This window comes from Bemisia tabaci, chromosome 5 (genome assembly GCF_918797505.1).
Source record: "Bemisia tabaci chromosome 5, PGI_BMITA_v3".
Taxonomy (NCBI): domain Eukaryota; kingdom Metazoa; phylum Arthropoda; class Insecta; order Hemiptera; family Aleyrodidae; genus Bemisia; species Bemisia tabaci.
This window is the reverse complement of record NC_092797.1, coordinates 1,306,600-1,326,914: the sequence shown is the minus strand read 5'-3', so window position 1 is coordinate 1,326,914 and position 20,315 is coordinate 1,306,600. Positions and strand designations below refer to the sequence as shown.

Sequence of the window (20,315 nt, the reverse complement as noted above, 5' to 3'; positions counted from 1 at the left end):
ATAAATTAGATATAAGTAAATGATCCGTCACATTCCTTCCTAGAAATGTGCCTGTTCCAGCTGAATTTAGTTTTTTATTTCTGAATGATGAAAGAATCTCAAAGGATCGAAATATGACTAATTACTAGCTCTGTAGCTTGCAAGATAACGCCCTTACCTGAGTTATGAATTTTTCCAGTATCGTTGAAATATAAGTAGAGTACCTAGTAGCGGCACCCAGTGTCACAGTATGTCATACCTATTTGATGTACCTAGGTAATTCTCATCCAAATAAGAGAAGAATAAATATTTACCTTCATTAACACCAAGTAGACGAAAGTTCCACTGTGAACTTAGTTGGCCAATAAAAATGCAAACAATGAAGCAATTATTTTTATTTCCTGACTCCAAATGGTAAGAATTATGGTAAGAACTCTAAGGCATAGTAAAAACTGTATTTATCATTCCTCAATAAATACAAGGTTGACTGTTTGCATGGAAATGATAGTACATTAGTTGGCGGCTTATCTATTATTCTAAACTTCAGATTAAGTTGATGAAGGTAGCAGGTTGTTGTCAGCAAGAGCTGTTGATATGAGTATGTAGTTTAGAATGGTCAATTTTTAATTCTGCCAGAGGAGCATCATTAGTATTTAATACAAAACTCTCAGGGGTCTCTGGATACTATGCCACCTCTTATCAAGAATGTTTATGCTAATTTTGTTGCTATGTGGTGATGGGAGAGATAATTTCAAGATTATTTTGGTAAAAGTCGGACAAATATGAGGATGCCAAGTTTATAAGAAAATCTCACAAACCAAAGTGAACATTGTTTCATGCCTCTGCAATTTTCAGCCTCGGGCTAGGTTCTCGCAAGAAGGTCAGCACAACGCGCTGATCAAACTTTTGTGGAATTTCTTGTTAATTTTAGAATGTGTGCCAAAGTCACAGTAAGTATTCCACAAAAATTGCAAATCTGAAAAATCTAGAAAAATAACAAGTACCTCTCAGCCTCCGCGCAATTCGCACCCCTGCTAATAAATGTTGGAGAATAGAGAACACTTTACCCTCAAAACATTACTCGCACTGAGTTTAAACTAATATGTAATTATATGTGTACGATGGTGGATCTGAGCTGTACTTACTTACCAAACTTTGTTGAGCGAAGTTGTTACTTAGGGGAAATTCATTAACTGCTGCCAAGGATTCACAAACTCTGACCTTGATAAATATTTCCGACATATACTTGAGATACAGTCAGATGTTTGGAATTCTGGACATTCAGTTATTGTTCACATACAAAAGAAATTGACTAACAAATACAACCGTTTTATATTTACATAACTGCTCAACAGAACATACCGACAGTTGTGATTAGTTTCTCGACAGCACTCTGATAGCGGTAGGATAGCTAAAGGATCCCTACCCTGCGGCAAAAATGGAGTTGATTGAAATTTTGATTCACATGGTGCTAATGCTGTCAAGACTCAAGACAAAATTACACTCCACGCACAGTCAAAGAGTATTTTGATAAGTAAGATTATCCATTAAGGAAGTTGCACAAATCACAAATCAAACCGAAGGACACGGACAAACCAAGGAGCCAGCCATAGCCAGCTCAGAAACTCGGCAATTCAGTTTCTCTCACTGCAAAAGGTGGAACCATCCAAAGTACCATCAATGTTAAGTTGAAGGGGTGAATTACTTATTTAAAGAGTGCTAAGTCATTTTGGGACTTTTTCGAAGAGATTTAAAGGAAAAAATTGGAAAATGCTCAACTATAAAATGAACGTAAACAATCCGCCATTCGCCATTGTATCAAAGCTGACGCACAAATGAAACAAGCGCTAAACACAAGGGTAAAAAGTACATACGTAAATTGATTTTGTTTTATAAGGAAAATGGTGAAAAAGTTAGGAAATTCATATTGGAAATTGAAGCTTTAAGATATAAAGAACTTCAGATAATTAATACAGTTTATTTAGAAACGGAGTTAAAGAAGGCAAAGTTAAGGAAACTCAGAAGGAACAGGGTATTTTGTAGGAAAGGGTTGGTAGGTTTAGAATTGAATCGACGTATCGACGTATCGAACAGCGACTATCGGTAGTCTCGAAAAACCCCTGTAAAATACACACTAATACAATAAGCGGTTACATCAGATCTTATGGGAGCGCACTCACACATACAAAAAATCGCTTTTTCAAGCGATTTTTTACAAGAGAACAGAGGAGAATCTCACTAGCGATCGAGATTTTTCGAGATTTTACATTGATTAAATAGCCCAGAGTGAAAGGAAAGTTCTCTCCAGTTGATCACTGGGAGAACAACAGTTGATCACTGGGAGAACAACAGTTGATCACTGGGAGAACAAAAGCCGCAACAGTTACATGGTTTTAATCATCAATTAATCATTTTATCAAATCAAAATTCGTATGCTGGTCAAGTGGCCAGGTCCGTCTGGTACTTATTTACCCCTTAAAAACACCCTCCACAATCATCCATTGCCATTTGAAGTACTTAGAAGTAAGAAGTAGACCTCTTTCTCCAGTATTAAGATCTGGTGAGTATTCTACCCATTTATCTTGTCGTTCACTTTCTTTTGTTAAATTTCAGCCAGAAGTTCCTTGCAGCGGTCCGAATTATTGAAACTATGTCAGCCCACCACGACACAAAATAGCCCTATCTTAACCATGAAATGTATCGCAATTTGATGGCTTATCGGGCTGCTTTAAACTTTCAATAATCTTCCTGCTGATAAGAAGCATTTGGAAATTTGACAAAGTCACATCAGTAAAGTGTGAATATTTGTCGAAATATTCATCCAAATGCTGAACCTTCATAATTTATCCACCCTTCAGGGAGTTCAGCAGTCTATAATGCTGGATCATCCAGAGCGGATGTGATCATAAGCCTTCTGGTTGTTATTGTATACAGAGTTCGTCACCTTCCGACCATAGTATCACAAGCGCCATGTGAAGTTTCAAAATTTCCACCGCCAATTTATTTTTCACTGAGAAATTGTTGGTTGAGTCTGTTTGAAAATTTCACTGAATTTTATTGGCAGCACAAAGAAAATTCCACGAAATTTTCGGACAGCCTTGAACAATTTCTCTGCAAAAAAAGAAAATGGTGGCGGAAACTTTTAGACGTCGCATGGCGCTTCTGACACTGGGCGGAAGGTGATGAATTGTTGGTAACATTGCTGTATGCTATCATTTCCACTCAGTCTCAATTCTGACAGTTCAGAATCCCAGGTCACTTACAACTTTCATGCTTGTCACAACTGTTGTATCTAAAGCTTGCGAAAAGTGGAAGCTTTTAAGGCGTGGACGTGAAATGTAACCTACAGCTTTTATATTCTTGGTTGACGCATATAACTCATAACTGTATCGCATTAAGAAAGGAACAATGCCACATGAGCTATTGCCAAATTTAGTTGGGCAATACATACATGAAAACAGTTGTGCAGATTTTCGTGCAAATTTTCTGCATATTACGTAGCAATTACCTTTAATTTCCAAAATAATCTGCATGAACATTCTCCCTGACAAAATCAAGTGCCCAGTTAAATTTGTCAATCGGTGATGTAGCATGGTTCCTTATCTGTTAAACGTGGTCCAACTAATCTTGTCTATGTAAATTTGACTTTTCAAAGACTGTTTGGAAAGAAACAATGGTAGAATTGTGATTATTTTTCAGAGGCTGGGTACCTATTGAACTTGCCGTGCAAAATCTGCTGTCTGATTTTTTAAATAACGAAGGTGAAGGAAATTCTACAAGGGCAACTGTATCTAGCAATTAGGTATCTGCCTCTTGGCAAAATCGCTAATTTGTCTTCAAGGAAGACATCTCTTCTGGAAATTTTAAGTACCTATTAATTGCAGCTGTGGATTGCCACATCAAACACTTTCTGCTCCTGTCTTGTAGCACCCCAATACTTCTTTAATTCTATATCAGATATAACCATAATTATTTTTTTCAGAACTCGATTGGTACCAGGTTCTCACTATCCTCTTCTGCCCAAAACAGAATAGTTCAAAAAGATGGGAATCCTATGATAATTGCCATTCAAATCCGCTGTGCTAAGGGAAAACGCTGTGAGAGTTGGACGTTGCCACACTTCCTTTGACAAAAAACAAATATATTGGAAAAGTTCTGAATATTTTTCTTTTGCAATTTAATCTAAAATATCTGAAAATCTCAAGAAATAAATAACTCCCTTCAGAAAGTAATATTTTATCAGGGGAAATTTGATAACATTTGAAGGCTTTTACAGTGTTTTTCCTTAGCATGGCAGTTTGGGCGTCAAACTCTATAAGTTTGTCAAAATTTTATTTTATGCCTCGCTTTTTATAGAAATTACCTGTCTTATATCCCTGGTTTTAAAAGCCCATCGAGTCAACCGACCAAAGCACCATGTTTGAGCCTTCCATTATTTTTCACTTGCAGATCAAAAAAAGAACGATGGAAGAATTTCCCATTCTTAAAATGCCAAAGGATCGGGAGCTGGTGAAGTTACCCAATACCCTCTACAACATCTTGGACGAATTTGTTGCCGAGTACCGAACTGAGCCGGATTTTTTCGTACGAGTACCAGGCAGAGTAAATCTCATCGGAGAACACATTGATTACTGTGGTTATGGAGTCTGTCCCATGGCTATTCAACAAAATATCTTTGCAGCTGTCAAAGTAACAGAGGATAGTGACCTTCTGAAGCTTGCAAATTTTGAAGGCAGCAAGTTCAAAAAATTTCAGTGCAGTTTACTCAATTTTGAGTAAGTAGTTATCACTATCAGTGAAAGTTAAGGCACAGGAATCATTTCTTTGGGGCTTAATTTGTTGCTCATTTCTGTGCCTTGTAGATTTCCTCAAAACTCAGTTGTTCAAGACCTAAATGCAATTTGAGAGGGAATAGATTCCATGAGATTTTTTAAATAAAATCTCTGCAGTTAAAACTACAAAAAAAAAAAAAATTAAGTATTTAATGGAAATCAATTTTCCAATTGATCCTTTGATAAATTTTCCTTTGGTTGCTAGAAGAGAGAAAAAAAGGTAACAAAAAAAAAAAAAAAAAAAAAAAAAAAAGCAAATCAGAACACTGCAAACCTTCTGTAATAACAAAGAGCATAATCAAATGAAAACGTGTTCAGTTACTGCAAACAGAATTTTAGGAGTTCATCTGAATTTGCAGATCTAGGTACGTAGAAAAGGTTTTCTCATAAGCACTAGAGATATGCACGACAAACCTTGAATCATAAAGATTTGATCCAGCTCAGAGTAATATCAGAGGTATTGACAACACCGCCCAACATGGGTTCTGTCCTTCGAACCGAACCCAATATTTTTTTATTCCGAGGTGATACAGAAATCTAAAAACGCCCATTAAAATTTCAGGAAATTTGTCCGGTGCTCAGGGCGCCGCCATTTTGAAAAATTCAAATTTTATATAATCTAGGAATAAAAAAAAATTGGTTTGGTTCGAAGGACAAACCAAAAGTCAAAATTTGTTGTGTGGTGTAATGTCATTTTTGGACCCTGCCCTTAAAATCTCAAAAAATTATATGAAGTTAGAATATCAAAGTAGAAAACGGGTGAATCTCAATGCGAAAGGTCCTTAAAGACTGACTAAGAGGACTCATGGTATGGAATGAATGAAAGGTTCTAAGCTAATTGATGGCTTTGATCAAAAAATGCTTAAGTACCTCAAATTGTGATGTTGTAAGTTTCCGCTTATGAGAATTTTTTTAAAGGGAAACCAGCAAATGGTTTCTACTAAAATTGTTCATGTATTTTTTCTTTCATTCATTCCAAGAAAATTACCAGGAAACTTTTTAATAAGCTTTCTGTAAAGAAAGTAAAACATAATCTGCGTTTTTTAAATACCGCAATCAAGAGATGCTTTTTTGTAAGGAGCCATTCTAATGCTCCCTCTGAGTTAGATTACTCAGGATCTGCACTTTCTTCCGCAGGAGAATTCTTTTTCATCGAAAATTGTTATACATTTGTTGAAATAGATGTGTTGATTCTATCAAGTTGATGCAATAATTACTCTAAAAATTGTAAGTTGTCATGAAATCTTGGCAAAATTTGCTTCAAATCTGGACCATCATTTTCACAATGGGCCTGTTGCAAACTTTTGCCAAAGCAAAAATGAGAGTTTTTTCTATCAGTAAATGTCTCAAAAATGACGATGAGCGCATTGGCAAAAATGCACTCCTAACTTCACAATCTGCGTAAGGAATTCGCGTTTTTTTGAGCTTCCCGCTTCAAAAACGATACTAGGGTACAGGTGAACATTTCGTCAGAGGAGTCGTTCCATTCAACCCTTTCGCAATGGCAATACCCAACATAGCCAACGCTTCGGCACGCCAATCGCAATTAGGAGCACACGGTCAAGCAAAGCGGATCTTCATCAACGAATAAATTATGAATGTAAACATGCTGGATTGTTAACAAATGATTAGAATCTCGTCCAGGCACGTTTTTTTTTTTTGCAGACTGGTGTCAGTCCTGTTGAATATTGTTTAGTATCCAAGTGCACAGGGGTTGTATAGAACGACACCTCTAACGAAATGTTCACCTGTGCCATAGCATTGTTTTTGAAGCGGGAAGCTCAAAAACAGCGAATTCCTTACGCAGATTGTGAAGTTAGGAGTGCATTCAAACTTTGCCAATGCGCTCATCGTGATTTTTGAGACATTTACTGACAGAGAAAACTCTTATTTTTGCTCTAGCGAAAGTTTGCAACAGGCCCATTGCAAGGGATTTACCTTATTAGTTGTCTGTGTCAATTAACTGTGTAATCAGAATAGCCTTTTAAATATGTTTTTAGAATTTTAAGAGATGAAAAAGTTGGCCCTAGCTGGGAAAATTACTTTCTGTGTGGTGTGAAAGGAATCCTGGAATCAATGGAAAAACCCTCAGGAATGTGTGTGGTCGTTTTCGGTGACATTCCCCCAGGGGCTGGTTTGTCCAGCTCAAGTGCTTTGGTTTGTGCTGCAGCTCTTGCAACTGCTTACGCCAACAAAGTAAGTTATTCAATTATACTCTATCATCTTTTCATTCTTAAACTCCAAACATTTTTAAACTTGTATAAATCCCAGCTTAACAAGTGTTCCTCCTCAAAAGAACACTTTTATGTTTTCAAAATGTGCTTCGAAGAGAGCACTTATCCACAGCCTCTAAATATGTTGAAAACGACCTTGAAAATTTTTTTAAAGGTTCAAAAAGACATTTTTACAGTACATGTGCTCTCTTCAAACCCTTGTATAACAACACACATATGCTGTGGACAAGTACCTTTTTAGAGCTCAAAAAAATTTTCAAGACCATTTTTGAATTACTTAAAGGCTATGAAAATGAGCTCTTTTCTTATTCAAGATACACTTTCCAGTAATGAATTCGAATTCGTGCCTTAATCAATTTCGCCAAATTTTAGACGCGCGCCATTCTAGTATGAAGTGATTCATTTCTGGTGACTTTAAAAGTTCAGTGTAAGGTTACAAGATTGCACAGCCTCTCCATTTTATAATTTTTTTACTCTGAATTTTCTTCATTTCAGCTTAAAATTTCAAAATTGGAACTTGCTGCATTATGTGCAAGAGCTGAACATCACATCGGAACACAAGGAGGCGGCATGGACCAAGCAATTGCTTTTCTAGCCTCTGCAGGTAGGTCTTAATTATCAAACTCACTCAAAAATCTAATGTAAGGAAAATTGTAGTTTCAACCAAAAAAATGCAAGACAGGAAAAGGTTTTGTTGGAGTAAAGAGCCCACTGAGCATGTTTCAACCCAGTGACTTATTGTTGCTTGTAAATCAATTCAATTCCTAAATGTTCATCGGAAAATTTTAGCATCTAATATTCTTTTAATCATGATAATGAGACAGTTACCAAACAAGAGGGTGTACCAATAGGCGCACTACTTTATTAAAATTTAAAGTTGAGCATGGTGAGCAAATTGGAAATTTTCATAATTATCTCATAAGAAAGAAACTAGCATTTGCAATTTTAATTAGATTTAATATCTTTAAATTCCCCATTCATAAAAGAATCAGAGTCAAAGTAGGTCTAATTGACCAATCAGAATGGACCCAATGGCTCATCTAATTTTAAGCCTTCAATTTTGCCATAATGTCCTCCCCACCTTAATAAATGATATTTATAAATTCATCAAGAAAAATACAACACCCCGATAAAACCTTTTATCAGAAACTAATTTTTGTGATGGACTAACTAACGGCAACCCACAAGTGACCCTATAGATAGTCCATCATTTTCCCCTTTAGTCCGTAATAACCTCTCGTTTCAACCAATAGATCGCTCCATTTTGCCTGTGTCTTCTTTTTATACAGCTTGGTCTATCAATTTCAATCATTGGCCTGATGAAGATATATTTTTTTCTTGAGGATTAAAGTCAAGCAGGTCCCATTGAGACGAAATTTTGCTGCAAGTCAAGCTTTAATATGAGGATGTTATATGTTTCTATGTGTGTTTTTAGGCAGTGCTAAATTCATTGAGTTTGAGCCCACTCTGAAAGTGCAGGACGTCCAGCTGTCTGCAATGGCCAATTTTGTGATAATTCAAAGCTTAGTGACTAAAAATAAAGCAGCTTCTTCTGATTTCAATACCAGGGTTGTTGAGTGCAGACTAGCCGCTCAGGTTTGTAAATAGGCGGTTATCGCTTTATTTCTAGTATTCATGCTCCAAAACAATATGCCACTCAAATTTCTTTCTCTGATCGAATTAGTGAATGGTCAAACAGCAGAATTGATTTATAAAAATAATGCCAAGTCTCAATTGAAAATGTCAACATGAAAAGGTCATAAGCACGAACAAAAAACCTCTCTTTAAAGTGAAGAGAAGATTATTCCATAACCTACAACTTAATTAACATTATTGCATAAATCGAGTTGTTCACATTATCAACAAGCTTAGAAGAGGCTCTGTTTGCGTCAAAAAGTTTGACAGTGATTTGAAATATTTGGTCGAAAATTGCGAAATTCAATGCTGCTCAGCAATTTTCTCAAAATATCCTGAAATGGGAAACATTTGTCACAGCTCGAGGTGGAATTATTATTATTATTTTTTGCCTTAATTATTTCAGTCGTTTCCAGGTTATTTCTCCTTATTACTATGCATAAAATGCCAATTTCTTGTTTCCGGTTTCATTTTTTATTTTTTTCTTCTCAATGTAGAGGCTCTGTTGACCTTGGTCACCAAAGCAAAATTCATTCTCACTTTTGAGGAGTTGTTTTCAATAACCGCTGAAGAATATTCCTAACTTGATCAGACCTCTATTTGAAGATGGTTGTGAAGAACGTACCTAATTTTGTTTTTCAAAAATACACTTATTCGCTCTCTATATTCATTATATGGCATCCATGACTCTCATACGTCAGTTTTTCGTTGGCATTTTTCTCTCTTATATAGTCTGTATTAATATCAGAAATTATGAACATTGATTTTCAAGTGTGTAATTAATTTGATACCATTAATTTCTTTCTTCAGGTTCTTGCAAAGCAGTCGGGGTTGGAATGGAAAGGTATCAAAAGGTTGGCTGCTGTCCAAGATTTATTAGGAATTGATTTGCCAAATATGATCAAACTAGTCTCTGAAAACCTACACGATTCACCATATCTGAAATCAGAGGTATGTGTATTTAAGTTGGTTTTTTTCTATATGTATTTTTTGGGAATGATATTTTATCCAACTGCCTTTAAATTTTTAATCGTTAATGTACACAATGAGTGCCAAAATGTCTACTGTTCAGGGAGTTTATTTTCAAATAATTGCTAGAGCTGTATTTTTCTATTAATGGCAAAGGAAAAAAAGTCCGCAACTTAAATGAAAATCCGGGAATTAATTTAATAATGACAGTTTTGGCTTCAAAATAAGTTTCTATTTGAGATCATTTGAATCTCCCACTTCAAAAACGACCCAACTTGGGTTTTTTACTCCTTTTTTACTCCCCCCCCCCCCCCCCCAAAACACTCCTTCTGTAGCTGTCATGCAGTTTTTATCAAACCGTCGTTCCAAAACGGAGGTCGTTTTCAAACCGAGAGATTCATTTACAATCCAATGATATTTTACTGAATTTTCAAATTATTTATTATTTTTTCCCCTAATTTTCTTTCTCTTGATCAATCGTCTTTGATATTCAGCTCGGTTAAATAAAATAAAAATAAACTTTAGTGGTGTATAACTCTCCAAGTGGTATGAACTTTAGTGGACAAATAAACTGTATGGATGCTATATTGAAAGTGTTGGATATTAATAGTTTATATTATTTAGACAGTGTTTGAAAGTGTATCATTTCTCCTAAAGTGGAAATTTTTAATTTTTTAGGTGTGCAAACTGTTGGAAGTTGATGAACAGGAATTAAATTCCGTTTCCTTGACTGAGAATACACTTGGGGTACAGGAATTCAAATTGAAGCAAAGGGCTATGCACGTCTTTAGTGGTACGTTCTCCTGAGATTCATTTTTCATTTATTTTACTTCATTCATTTGGATATTGCTCAATATTCATGCTCATCAAACTCAGAGAAGTCCTTTCTTTTTTTTCTCTTTTTTTATGTATGACATAATTTTGAGACTTAAAACCTATGTAGACATAATGCAATTGCGAAGGGCAAAAAAAGCACGCTTTCAATGGAGCATCAAAATTTCGTGTGTTTCTTTTATTTATTTTATTTTTAAGGGATTCTCTTGTTTTCATTTTTTCATTCTAATAATGTTTTACTTACATATTTCTTTTATATCATGTTTTCAATTTTTTTTTCTTTTAACACATTATATCCTTTTTTCAAACCATGCCTGTAGTTGTTAAACTTGAGAAATTCCGAAGGTTGATTCCAAAAAAATTCTTATTTCCATGTACTTATTGATCATCAAAGGATTCCTTTTATACATCGGGGGTGTGGGTGAGGTTCGGGTGAGTAACAGTTGAATCTGTGAGAATGAATGAGCTCACCAATGTGGAATCTTAAAAATTCCCAAATGTCATTTAAGATAAGCTACTTTCATAAAAGTCATTGAAGATGGCGCATCTACGCAAATTTGGGCCTTTAAAGTGTCCGAAAGTGCTTGTTTTTTGGCACCTAAAAGCTTTCTCTTGGACCAACTTCTTCACCCACAGCGCAATTTTTTGCGTCTTTTGAACATTTTTATTTCGCCGAATTGGTAAGTTTTCATTCTCGCTGATTTAGTTTACCCTTGCAATTGCCCTGTGCTAGTCATGAAATATTTTTATGAAAGTATATTTTGGTTCTGTTGCAGAAGCGCTTCGAGTTAAGCAATTCATCAGTACAAACAAACTAGAGGATGCTGGCAAACTGATGAACGAAAGTCATGAAAGTTTAAGGGACCTGTATGAATGCAGCCATCCTCAGCTGGATAAATTAGTGGATTTGTGTTGGAAGAATGGTGCTCTGGGGGCTCGCCTAACTGGTGCCGGGTAAGTTCCAACTTGTTCGACTAAATGTGAAATTTTCCTCTACATTGTTCCTCACTCAGCACTTGAACTTGCACTGTCCTGTATTTGTCCATCTTGTATTTTGACAACTCTGGATTCTGTGAGCAACTAAGTCAGCATTAAGACCAATGAATCATCATGAGGAAACCATCTGTTCCAGACTTGCAATGTGAGCCTTCACAGCAAGCTAAAAGGACTCCTGGCCCCTGGACATGCAGAAGTCGATTACCTTGTGCTTTACTCCCAATTCATTTCGCTAGCCACCTTTGGCTGACAGAGTCTTGCAATTTATCCAGGAAGAAACGAAATTTAATAATGATCGTGAAGTATAAAATTTATGAAGATAAAGTGGGAAAGACTTGATTTTTGAATTTTCTCAATTCAGCATCTCACTTTGATAGAATCAATACTCCTTTGCATATTTAAATATTGGCAGTGCTCCTCTCTAATCTTTGCATCATTTGAACTTATAAATCACTAATTTCAGGGGGAGGTGATCCTCTCTATGAAAGAGCCTCCTATAAAAAGGGCTTATTTTCGCCCCTTTTAAGGCAGTCGATTCGACTATCAAACTAAGGTTTAAGTAAAAGCTCATGATAACATAAAACTCAGGAAAAACTTTCAAGATGAGTATAGGAACAGTTTTCTAGGTACAGGGGGGCAAAAGAGCCAAAATCTTGCCTAATTCTTTGTCATTTTCTTGCTGAATTGATGTACCTACAGGGTTGTCATCGTTGTTTACACATGTCAAACGTATCGGTTCCCACCTATTTTTACGCTTAAAATCGATCTTCATCGTTGACAAGTGGATATATCGATAAGTTCTAGCGATTTCTTGGGATTTTCTATGGAAAATTGATGATTTTTCAGGATTGAAATTGGTTGTGTTCGATTCGTGAATGAATAAATGTACCTAACATGACTGTAGCACACCTCTGCCTGTGTATCAAAATGGAAAGCACTACCCCGTTTTCATCCTTTTCGATAAATCTAAAGCCGGAAGAGAATCCGTCATCGAATACCTCTGCACCTGCGGGAGAGGATCAAGGACTGTGGGCTCTTGTAGCCACACCATAACCATCGTTTGGTTTTTGGGTTACGCTCAATAAGAGCATATTAAGACCCCATTCTGGCATATGTGATGTATCAGTTACTATCCCAAAAAATAATGCAGAGCCTGCCAAAATGGACAAATGAGCACAGAAATGCCAAAAATGAAACATACATCATTTTTTGAAGAATATCTTTAAAAAGCTCATGAAAAAACTTTAAAAAATTGAAATCATAAAAAACAAAAAAACTAACAAATCCTTTAAAAAAAAAAAAAAAAAAAAAAAAAACCTTGAATAATACTGTGGCATGGTGAAGGAGCTCAAGCATGCTTTTAATTCTTTTAAGGAGACAAAGATTTTGCAACTAAATCTAAACGATTGCTTTCCCTCTCATCTCTATATCAGCCTATTCAAACCCAAAAAAAACCATTGATTTTCCGAAAAAAATCGCAAGAACAGATCGATATATTGACTCGTCAACGTTGAAAATCAATTCTACGTGTTGAAAAGACAGAGAAATCGGTGTTGTGCTACAGTCATGTTAGGTGCCTTTATTCATTCACAAATCGAAAACAACCAATTTCAATCTTGAAAAATCATCAATTTTCCGTAAAAAATGGCAAGAAATCGCTAGAATCTATCGATATATTGACTCGTCAACATTGAAAATCAATTTAAGTGTAAAAACACGTAGAAACCGATACATTTGACTTGTGTAAACAACAATAAGAAGCCCGTAGGGACATCAATTCAGCAAGAAAACGACAAAGAATTATGCGAGATTTTGGCCCCTTTGCCCCCCTGTAACTCGAAACCGGTTCCTATACTCTATACAGTATATATATAGTGTACAGGAAATTTTTTCCTGAGTTTTATGTCATCATAAACTTGTATTTAAACCTTAGTTCGATAGTTGAATCGACTGCCTAAAAAGGGGCGAATTTTTTGGAGGCTCTTTAATGCAAAGCTCGTGCAATTCATTTGTTTGTATTTTTTGTTTCTAGATGGGGTGGCTGTGTAGTAGCTTTAGTCACAGTCGATAAAGTTGTGGAGTTCATAGAGAAAATAAAGAAAACATATTTTCTCAACACGATGAACTGCGATGAGAATCTGGACTCCCTCATTTTCTCCTCTAAACCAACGCATGGAGCTCGAATACTCGTCCTGGTGTAAAGAGTTTGTGAGCTGCTAGTTTAAGTTTGCTTCAAGTCAATTATTAACTAAGAATCAATGTGCCTGTACAAACTACTATCATTATGTAAGTCATTTTTTTTAACTTTTTTTAAAAATTTGCATTCGGTCATTAGATTATGCATGTTTAATTTACGTTAAATGATTTCTTGTTAAGATTTTTATTCATACACTTGATAGTGTCAAAAAGTAGGTTTTTACACTCTCTCTAGTTATTTAGTTCTCAGCCAAGCAAGTACACTCTAAAAATACCGTTTGGCTCTTTGCATTTGGAAGGAGCACCCATTTGGCAGCGTATTCACCCTGAAGTAAGGGATGAGGATTGATTTGGGTAAGGTCTGAACCTCCCAAAAATGCATGTCGCGATTTTGAAGGATGGTGCAGAAAAACTGGAGCAAATATTTAAATTGTGGTGTGCAAATTTAAAATAAAGAGAATTTAGAATGAGTTGTATGAAAGGAACTTGATAAGGTTAAAGGGAGGGGATTTCAATAATGTGGAGGATTTTGCGCTTGGTTTTGGGGAAGCATCATAGAGGAGCTTGCAAAAAACGAATACTGGTATGCATAAACTGCAAGGCTAAGAAGAAAGAGCTGATCATTACATTTTTGACAAGTGCCTAGTGTTTATCAGAGGAAGGATTGGATGGTTGGAAGGATAAATTACTCAGCATGAATTTAGGAATGATACAGGTAAACCTTAGAAGAAAGTAGGGAGTGCAGAATGAGATAAAGGAAAGGGCTGCATAAAAAGGCATCCAATTGGCAATGGCAGGAACCACATGTCAATGTTGAAACTGCAGAAATATGTATCTTGGCTTGCGGCGTCACAGACTTCCTGTCATACTTTATTTCCTACATGGAAAACCACTTAACATAATTTTTGGAAAATTTCAATGGTTTCTCCTCCCCATGTGAAGAAGATTCTTGAGGAAGAGAAAGAGGAAAATTTCAAGCCATGGTGTTGGTTTGGTCTCCTTTTAAAAAATCAAAGTGGGAGCGGAGATTTTGAAACACTGCAATCGAGATATGCATATTTGAGGCCTTATCTGTAACAATGGCGGATGTGAAAAATTACCTTTTCAAAACACGCTTAAAAAACTGTTTTGTTCACACAAAAACGTAATATGTTTGGCTCTGGCATAATGTACAGATCTCGAGGATCACATCTCAAGTATTTTCTCAAAATTTTCTCGATGCCAAAACAGTTTTTTGAATGTGTTTCGAAAAGGTAATTTTTCACATCCGCTATTGTTACATATAAGTCCTCATTTGCAGTTTTTTTTGTCAATTTAAGAGCAAATGATGAACCACCTAAACCGTAAAGAGGGACAAAAATGCTTTACAACACAAGGAAAGGAAGAAACCTGAGAGCAGTTAGTCCGGTCATTGACGTATTCCATGAGGAAGGATAGAGCTAGTGATGATAAACATAATATGAAAATACTGATCATGAATACCTGATTTACTGAAATGATGTTATCACTAAAATGCTTACTGTCATCTCCCTTGTCTGGAGTCAGATTCTCACTTATGATCTAAGAAGAGGGTTTTTCTTTTTTAATGTACCATTTTGAAAGTTGGCAGAAAATATTTAACACAAATATCTACTGCTTGGCCAATTTTGCGCAGCAAATTGTACATGCACTAAAATTTAGTAAAGAATTATGCCTTCCTTTTTGTAATAAAATCAATTAAAAACTTACTATTTTGATTTTATCAAGAAGTCAAAAAACCGTAATAGTATTACTATAGGTAGGGTTTAAGCTACCTTTGAGGAGATAGTTTTAAATCGGTCAAAGAATTGGTCTTATTGTGATCTCAATAGTCAGCACAATTATTAGAATATCCTCCATTTCATTTATGGAGTAACGTCCAATAGAAAAGTATGTGGGTGAGATTTTCTGTACTGGGGAACATATTCCCATTTGACCTGAGTTCCTGTAAGGGATACAAATTAATAAGCAGAATGTTAAACATTAGTAGATCTTTGAATGCAATATCTAGTGATGTAAATTCTACTCACAAATGCCTGCATTTACTGCATGCATTTTGAATATTTTGGTAGTAGTCCCCTAATCACCTTTAACTCATGGCATTTTACTATTAACATACTAAAAATCATTGTATTGATTCATATTTCTGCTAATATGTATGCAATAAATTGAAAATTTGAGTCACACTCAAATCTCTTTTTTGTTAATTTTTTGGGCTATCTGATTCTGGAAAGTAATTTGAAAAATAAATAAACTAAAATAGAAGGCATGCCTGCAAAATAAGGCCTTAAAACTCATAACCTTAGGAAGAAAGATATTTTGGCAAAAAGGAAAAAGATCCTCTAAGCAGATGTTTTTAGCTTTCTGACAGTCTATCTGTCTTCAAAATTACACTTCTTGATCTTAAAGAGTTACCAAACCTTCGGATATGTTTTGCGAATAAGTTGAAGGAAAGCTACCCGGCTGGTAAACATTAGCTTCCCCTCGTAGACTAACATTTTTTTAACAAAAATATGCTCTTTAAGGGCCAATACAAGATGCAAGTTCAATACCTCAAAATCAGGAAAAAAAGAATTATTTCTATAAGGAAAGTTTTGATAATATAGAGGTAAAGTACATGTTCTATGTGTTGATTATTGAAATTGATAGACAAAGGAATATTGGACTTATTGGAGCAATCCTATTGTCTTAGGCAGGTCGTTATTATAGACTAAGGGAGAAAATTATGGACCAGTTATAGGGTCTCTCGTGGGTTGCTGTTAATTAGTCCATTACTTACATCTTTTGCCCATGTCAACCACCCACTTCCACCTATAGGTTCGCTCCATTTTCTGTTTGTCTCCTTCGTCTATTGCTTTATCTATCAATTTCAATAATCAGCATCCTGGCCATGCCTGCTGACTAAAAGATTTTCTTTCTATCTCGAAGCTTGACTTGTAATTTTTGAAATCCTCTTAAAAAGTATTAGGTTCAAGGACTCACTCTGTTTTTGGATGCCCCAAGTAGTTTTAAATTCCCCCTCTTCCCCCTTCCTCCCTTCCCCCCTTCTCTCACAACCACCTGGGGATTTTATTTCTGCAATACCGATCTATGTCTTAGTAACTTGGCTACTGCCTTAATTTTTTTCCTTCTCTTATCTTCGTAGAAAAATCTAGTCGTGACTGCCGTCCAATGCAGAAATACTTTTTTTTAAGGGGGAGGAGCTAAACTTAGAATTTTGTAATGACAACTACACCCCGAACTGAGTTTGCGATAGAACTTGAAAAGAGGAAAATTTTCAGCAAACTACACTAGTCTCTTAGAATCCCTGTCATCGTTTCAAAATTTCAACATTATTGAGCCATTATTTTTGATGAGCGATTGATAAGAAGCTGCAGTTTTTGCCATGATATTGCTATTTTCGTATCGTAGGATAATGGCAAAATCATGGAGTACATTGTCATTTGGGAATCTGATAGCTACCGAACACTGAAGGAATAAACAAAGTAGGAACAGAGATGTGCAACATGGCAATCGGAGACGCATTTTTATGCAGTGCCAGATTTGTCGGGCGTCCATCGATCGGGAGCAGTGCAACTTGGATGCAGGTGAAGTAGTCACGAAAAGCGCCTTCAATTATTCGGATCTGCAACCCGGACATCCGTCGAACACGAATAGTCGTATTCAGGCGCCGTGTTGAACGTCGCATCTGCGCGCGGCTTCGAGATAGTTATCTGCGCGGTTGCTCATCTCTGTTTCCGTCCCTCGTTTATGAAAATGAAACTTAATTAGGGTGTCTACAAGTCCGGAATAAGTACTGATTTTTCAAGGGCGGTCCGGAAGTACTGAAAAAGTGCGGAAATTTCGCAAGAAAGTCCGGAATTTTTTCATTTTTGTCGCTATTTGAGCGGGAAATTCAAATTTTTGAAATTTCGTCTGTTGAAGGTACTGAAAAAGTACTGAATTTTTCTGTCGAGTAGGTACTGAATTTCTTGAGAATGTACTGAAAAAGTACTGTAAAAGTACTGATTTTTGGCCAGCCTGTTTTAGTAGACACCATGGTAATTTTCTACACTACTATTTAATTAGGTAATAATGTTCATTTTTTTCTTAATATGAGCAAAATAAAATGCATGGTATCTAAGCTTGGGAAAGCCGGGAAATATCGGTATTTATCAGGGAATGAAAAATATCAAGCCCTAGCCCTAGACATGCTGGCATACTGTTGGACGTAAAAAGTTAGAAGACTCAAATTGGACTGCATTTTGCAATTATTACTACAATAACTGGACGTATTTCTATCAAACGGAACTAAGCGCCATAGGGAGATGAAGGGAGAGGGGGGCTTGGATTGGCGGGTGTTGCGGAACGCGATGCTCGTTCCGTCCTATACTCTTAATGCTTTTCCATGGTGCTTAGTTCCGTGTGACAGAACGCGCTATCCGGGATTCTAAAATCCTCAAAAGGAACTCAAATTGGCGCTTACTTCCGTCGAACAGAAATACGTCCACTAACTCGTGCTAATAACAGCTGTGAGGGGCTTGGAAGACAAGGCGCCTAGCAGGGCCGGATTAAGGGGATGGCCACATGGGCCGCGGCCCATGGCGGCAAATTTTGCAATCTTTTTAATGTAGGTATCAAAAAATGAGAGGAAACAATCGGATTCAGAAAATAAATTACAAATGAGAAAAGGCGACAAAATCTCTCATTTCCTGAGAGTAAAAGTATAGTAATTTCTAATTTTGTCGTATTTCGGTGATACAAGAGACAACACCTTTAATTAGTCGAGTTAAGAGAGAAACCAAACACGCAATTTGACCTGGAACGGAGAGTCGCGACGGTCGGCATGAAACACATAGCGCCTACAAGACTACATGAATACTTCACGCATTGCGCCAAACAGTGTGGTCACTATTGGTCAGCAGCGGTCGGCATGAAACGCATGGCGCCTACAAGACTGCATGAATACCTCACGCATTGCGCCAACACAGTGCGGTCGGCGCGGCGGTGCGGTGGAAGTTAAAATTTTTAACCACATTTATGTTTGTTCTTTCATAATTTTTTCGTTCTTTTTTATAAATGGAAGGCCCTGTCCAAACAGGGATGGGTTTACGGAACTGAACTTTTGTTAGTGTTGACAGGGCTTTTACAAAAAATGTGCCCAACACAAGTAAACGCATCTTATACACCCCTCCCCCATCGGCACGTTCACCTGATGGTTTTTATAGATCGTATTCGACAGATCACACAGTGAGCCTGCTGATTGTTGAAATTGTTTGTTTGTCGGGACGACATAGATGACGTAGGTTAAAGGGCGGAGCGTGATTGGTCGGCTATGTCTTATCGCTGCTTTGTCGTGCCTATGTCGGGTTGACCTCTCGACAAGCTAACGGCACCTCTTAAGTTTCCGACAGTATGTCGATCATTCCGAGAGTATGTCGATCATTCCGACAGTATGTCGATCATTCCACCCGACAAAGGCACGACAAAGCAGCGATAAGACATAGCCGACCAATCACGCTCCTCCTTTTAACCTATGTCATCTATGTCGCCCCGACAAACAAAAAATTTCAACAATCAGGCTGATTTTGATATCGATTGGTTCAATGTAACCACAGCCTCAAAAGTCTATTTAGAAATCTGAGGTAACGGGTCTTATGAGATCGAATTGTTATTCTCTCGAGTACCAAATGGCAATGAAAAGTGAAATTGTTAAGAATTTTCTCATTTTCAGCTTTTCCAAATTTAATCCTAAAATTTTTGTTTGAGGTTATGTTCTATTGCTTTAAACCCAACGATACATCGAACCTCTGTCGAATACGACCTAATGATGTTTCAAGCAAATGAGAAGGGGGCGCGGAAAGATACACGCGGCCCATGGGCGGCATGTAGGCAAATGCGGCCCTGGCGCATAGTTAAGTTTTTGAAAAAGATCGAGATATTAATGATTTCAACTGAAACTAGTGTTGAAATATATACTCTGTGAAAAATTCGCTCCCAAATTCCAATTTGTAAACATCAAAAAGTCAGTTTGAACTTTCTTTCCGCCATAAGGATTCATGTAATTTCGAAACTTCAAACACGTATCGCTCGAAATAGTAATAACTGCACTTATGAGCCTTGTCCTCTAAGCCCCTCATGTACCTATGCCGTAAGGGTTCCTATGCAGGTAAGTAATTTTATGGATGAGCTCGAAATGGTAGCTCCGAATTGCAAAATGTAGTCCAATTCAGGGGTTTGGAGGACAAGGTGCATAAGCGCAGTTTTGCTATTTCGAGAAATGCGTCTTTAAAGTTTCAAAATTACATGGAGCCTAATGGCGGAGAGGAAGTTTAAACTTCCTTGTTAACGCTTTCAAGTTGGATTTTAGTCGTGAATTTTTCCCAGAAAATACTTTCAAATTAGTTTCAGCCGAGAGTTGATGAACATCTCAATTTTGTCGAAAACTGCACCCATGCGCCTTGTCCTCCAAGCCCCTCAATTGACCTATCCGTCTCGTGTCTCCGACGCCAACTTTTTTTTCCCACGGTTTTGAATTGGGATTCTTGATTAGTGGACGGCCCCGTAGCTATGATCTTCTCTTCCCGGAAGGACCCACTCCGAGACGAGAGCACCCTGTAGACCTGCGGAAGGTGTCGAAGCC

General features: G+C 36.8%; 1 protein-coding gene across 3 annotated transcripts; it reads left to right on the top strand.

The window, feature by feature from the left end:
* The first annotated feature begins 22 nt into the window (after positions 1 to 22).
* Galk (N-acetylgalactosamine kinase) lies at positions 23 to 15,885 on the top strand. Of its 3 annotated transcripts, XM_072301069.1 has the most exons (10): positions 23 to 2,539; positions 3,679 to 3,781; positions 4,429 to 4,754; positions 6,812 to 7,007; positions 7,541 to 7,653; positions 8,485 to 8,641; positions 9,491 to 9,631; positions 10,328 to 10,442; positions 11,260 to 11,437; positions 13,512 to 15,885. In XM_072301069.1, the coding sequence occupies exons 3-10, from the start codon at positions 4,444 to 4,446 to the stop codon at positions 13,678 to 13,680; spliced, it is 1,380 nt and encodes a 459-aa protein (XP_072157170.1). In that variant the 5' UTR covers positions 23 to 2,539; positions 3,679 to 3,781; positions 4,429 to 4,443; the 3' UTR covers positions 13,681 to 15,885. The 3 variants fall into 3 exon arrangements, with proteins under 3 accessions (XP_072157170.1, XP_018904770.2, XP_072157169.1); XM_019049225.2 differs by lacking the exon at positions 3,679 to 3,781 and having other exon boundaries at positions 7,541 to 7,649; positions 8,481 to 8,641; XM_072301068.1 differs by lacking the exon at positions 3,679 to 3,781 and having other exon boundaries at positions 2,329 to 2,539.
* The last annotated feature ends 4,430 nt before the right edge of the window (positions 15,886 to 20,315 follow it).

Coding starts and splice junctions, on each gene's coding strand:
- Galk (XM_019049225.2), top strand. CDS start 4,444: ATGGAAGAATTTCCCATTCTTAAAATGCCAAAGGATCGGGAGCTGGTG. Junction 7,650..8,480: donor TGCTTTTCTAGCCTCTGCAG/GTAGGTCTTAAT, acceptor GTGTGTTTTTAG/GCAGTGCTAAATTCATTGAG. Junction 9,632..10,327: donor CACCATATCTGAAATCAGAG/GTATGTGTATTT, acceptor TTAATTTTTTAG/GTGTGCAAACTGTTGGAAGT.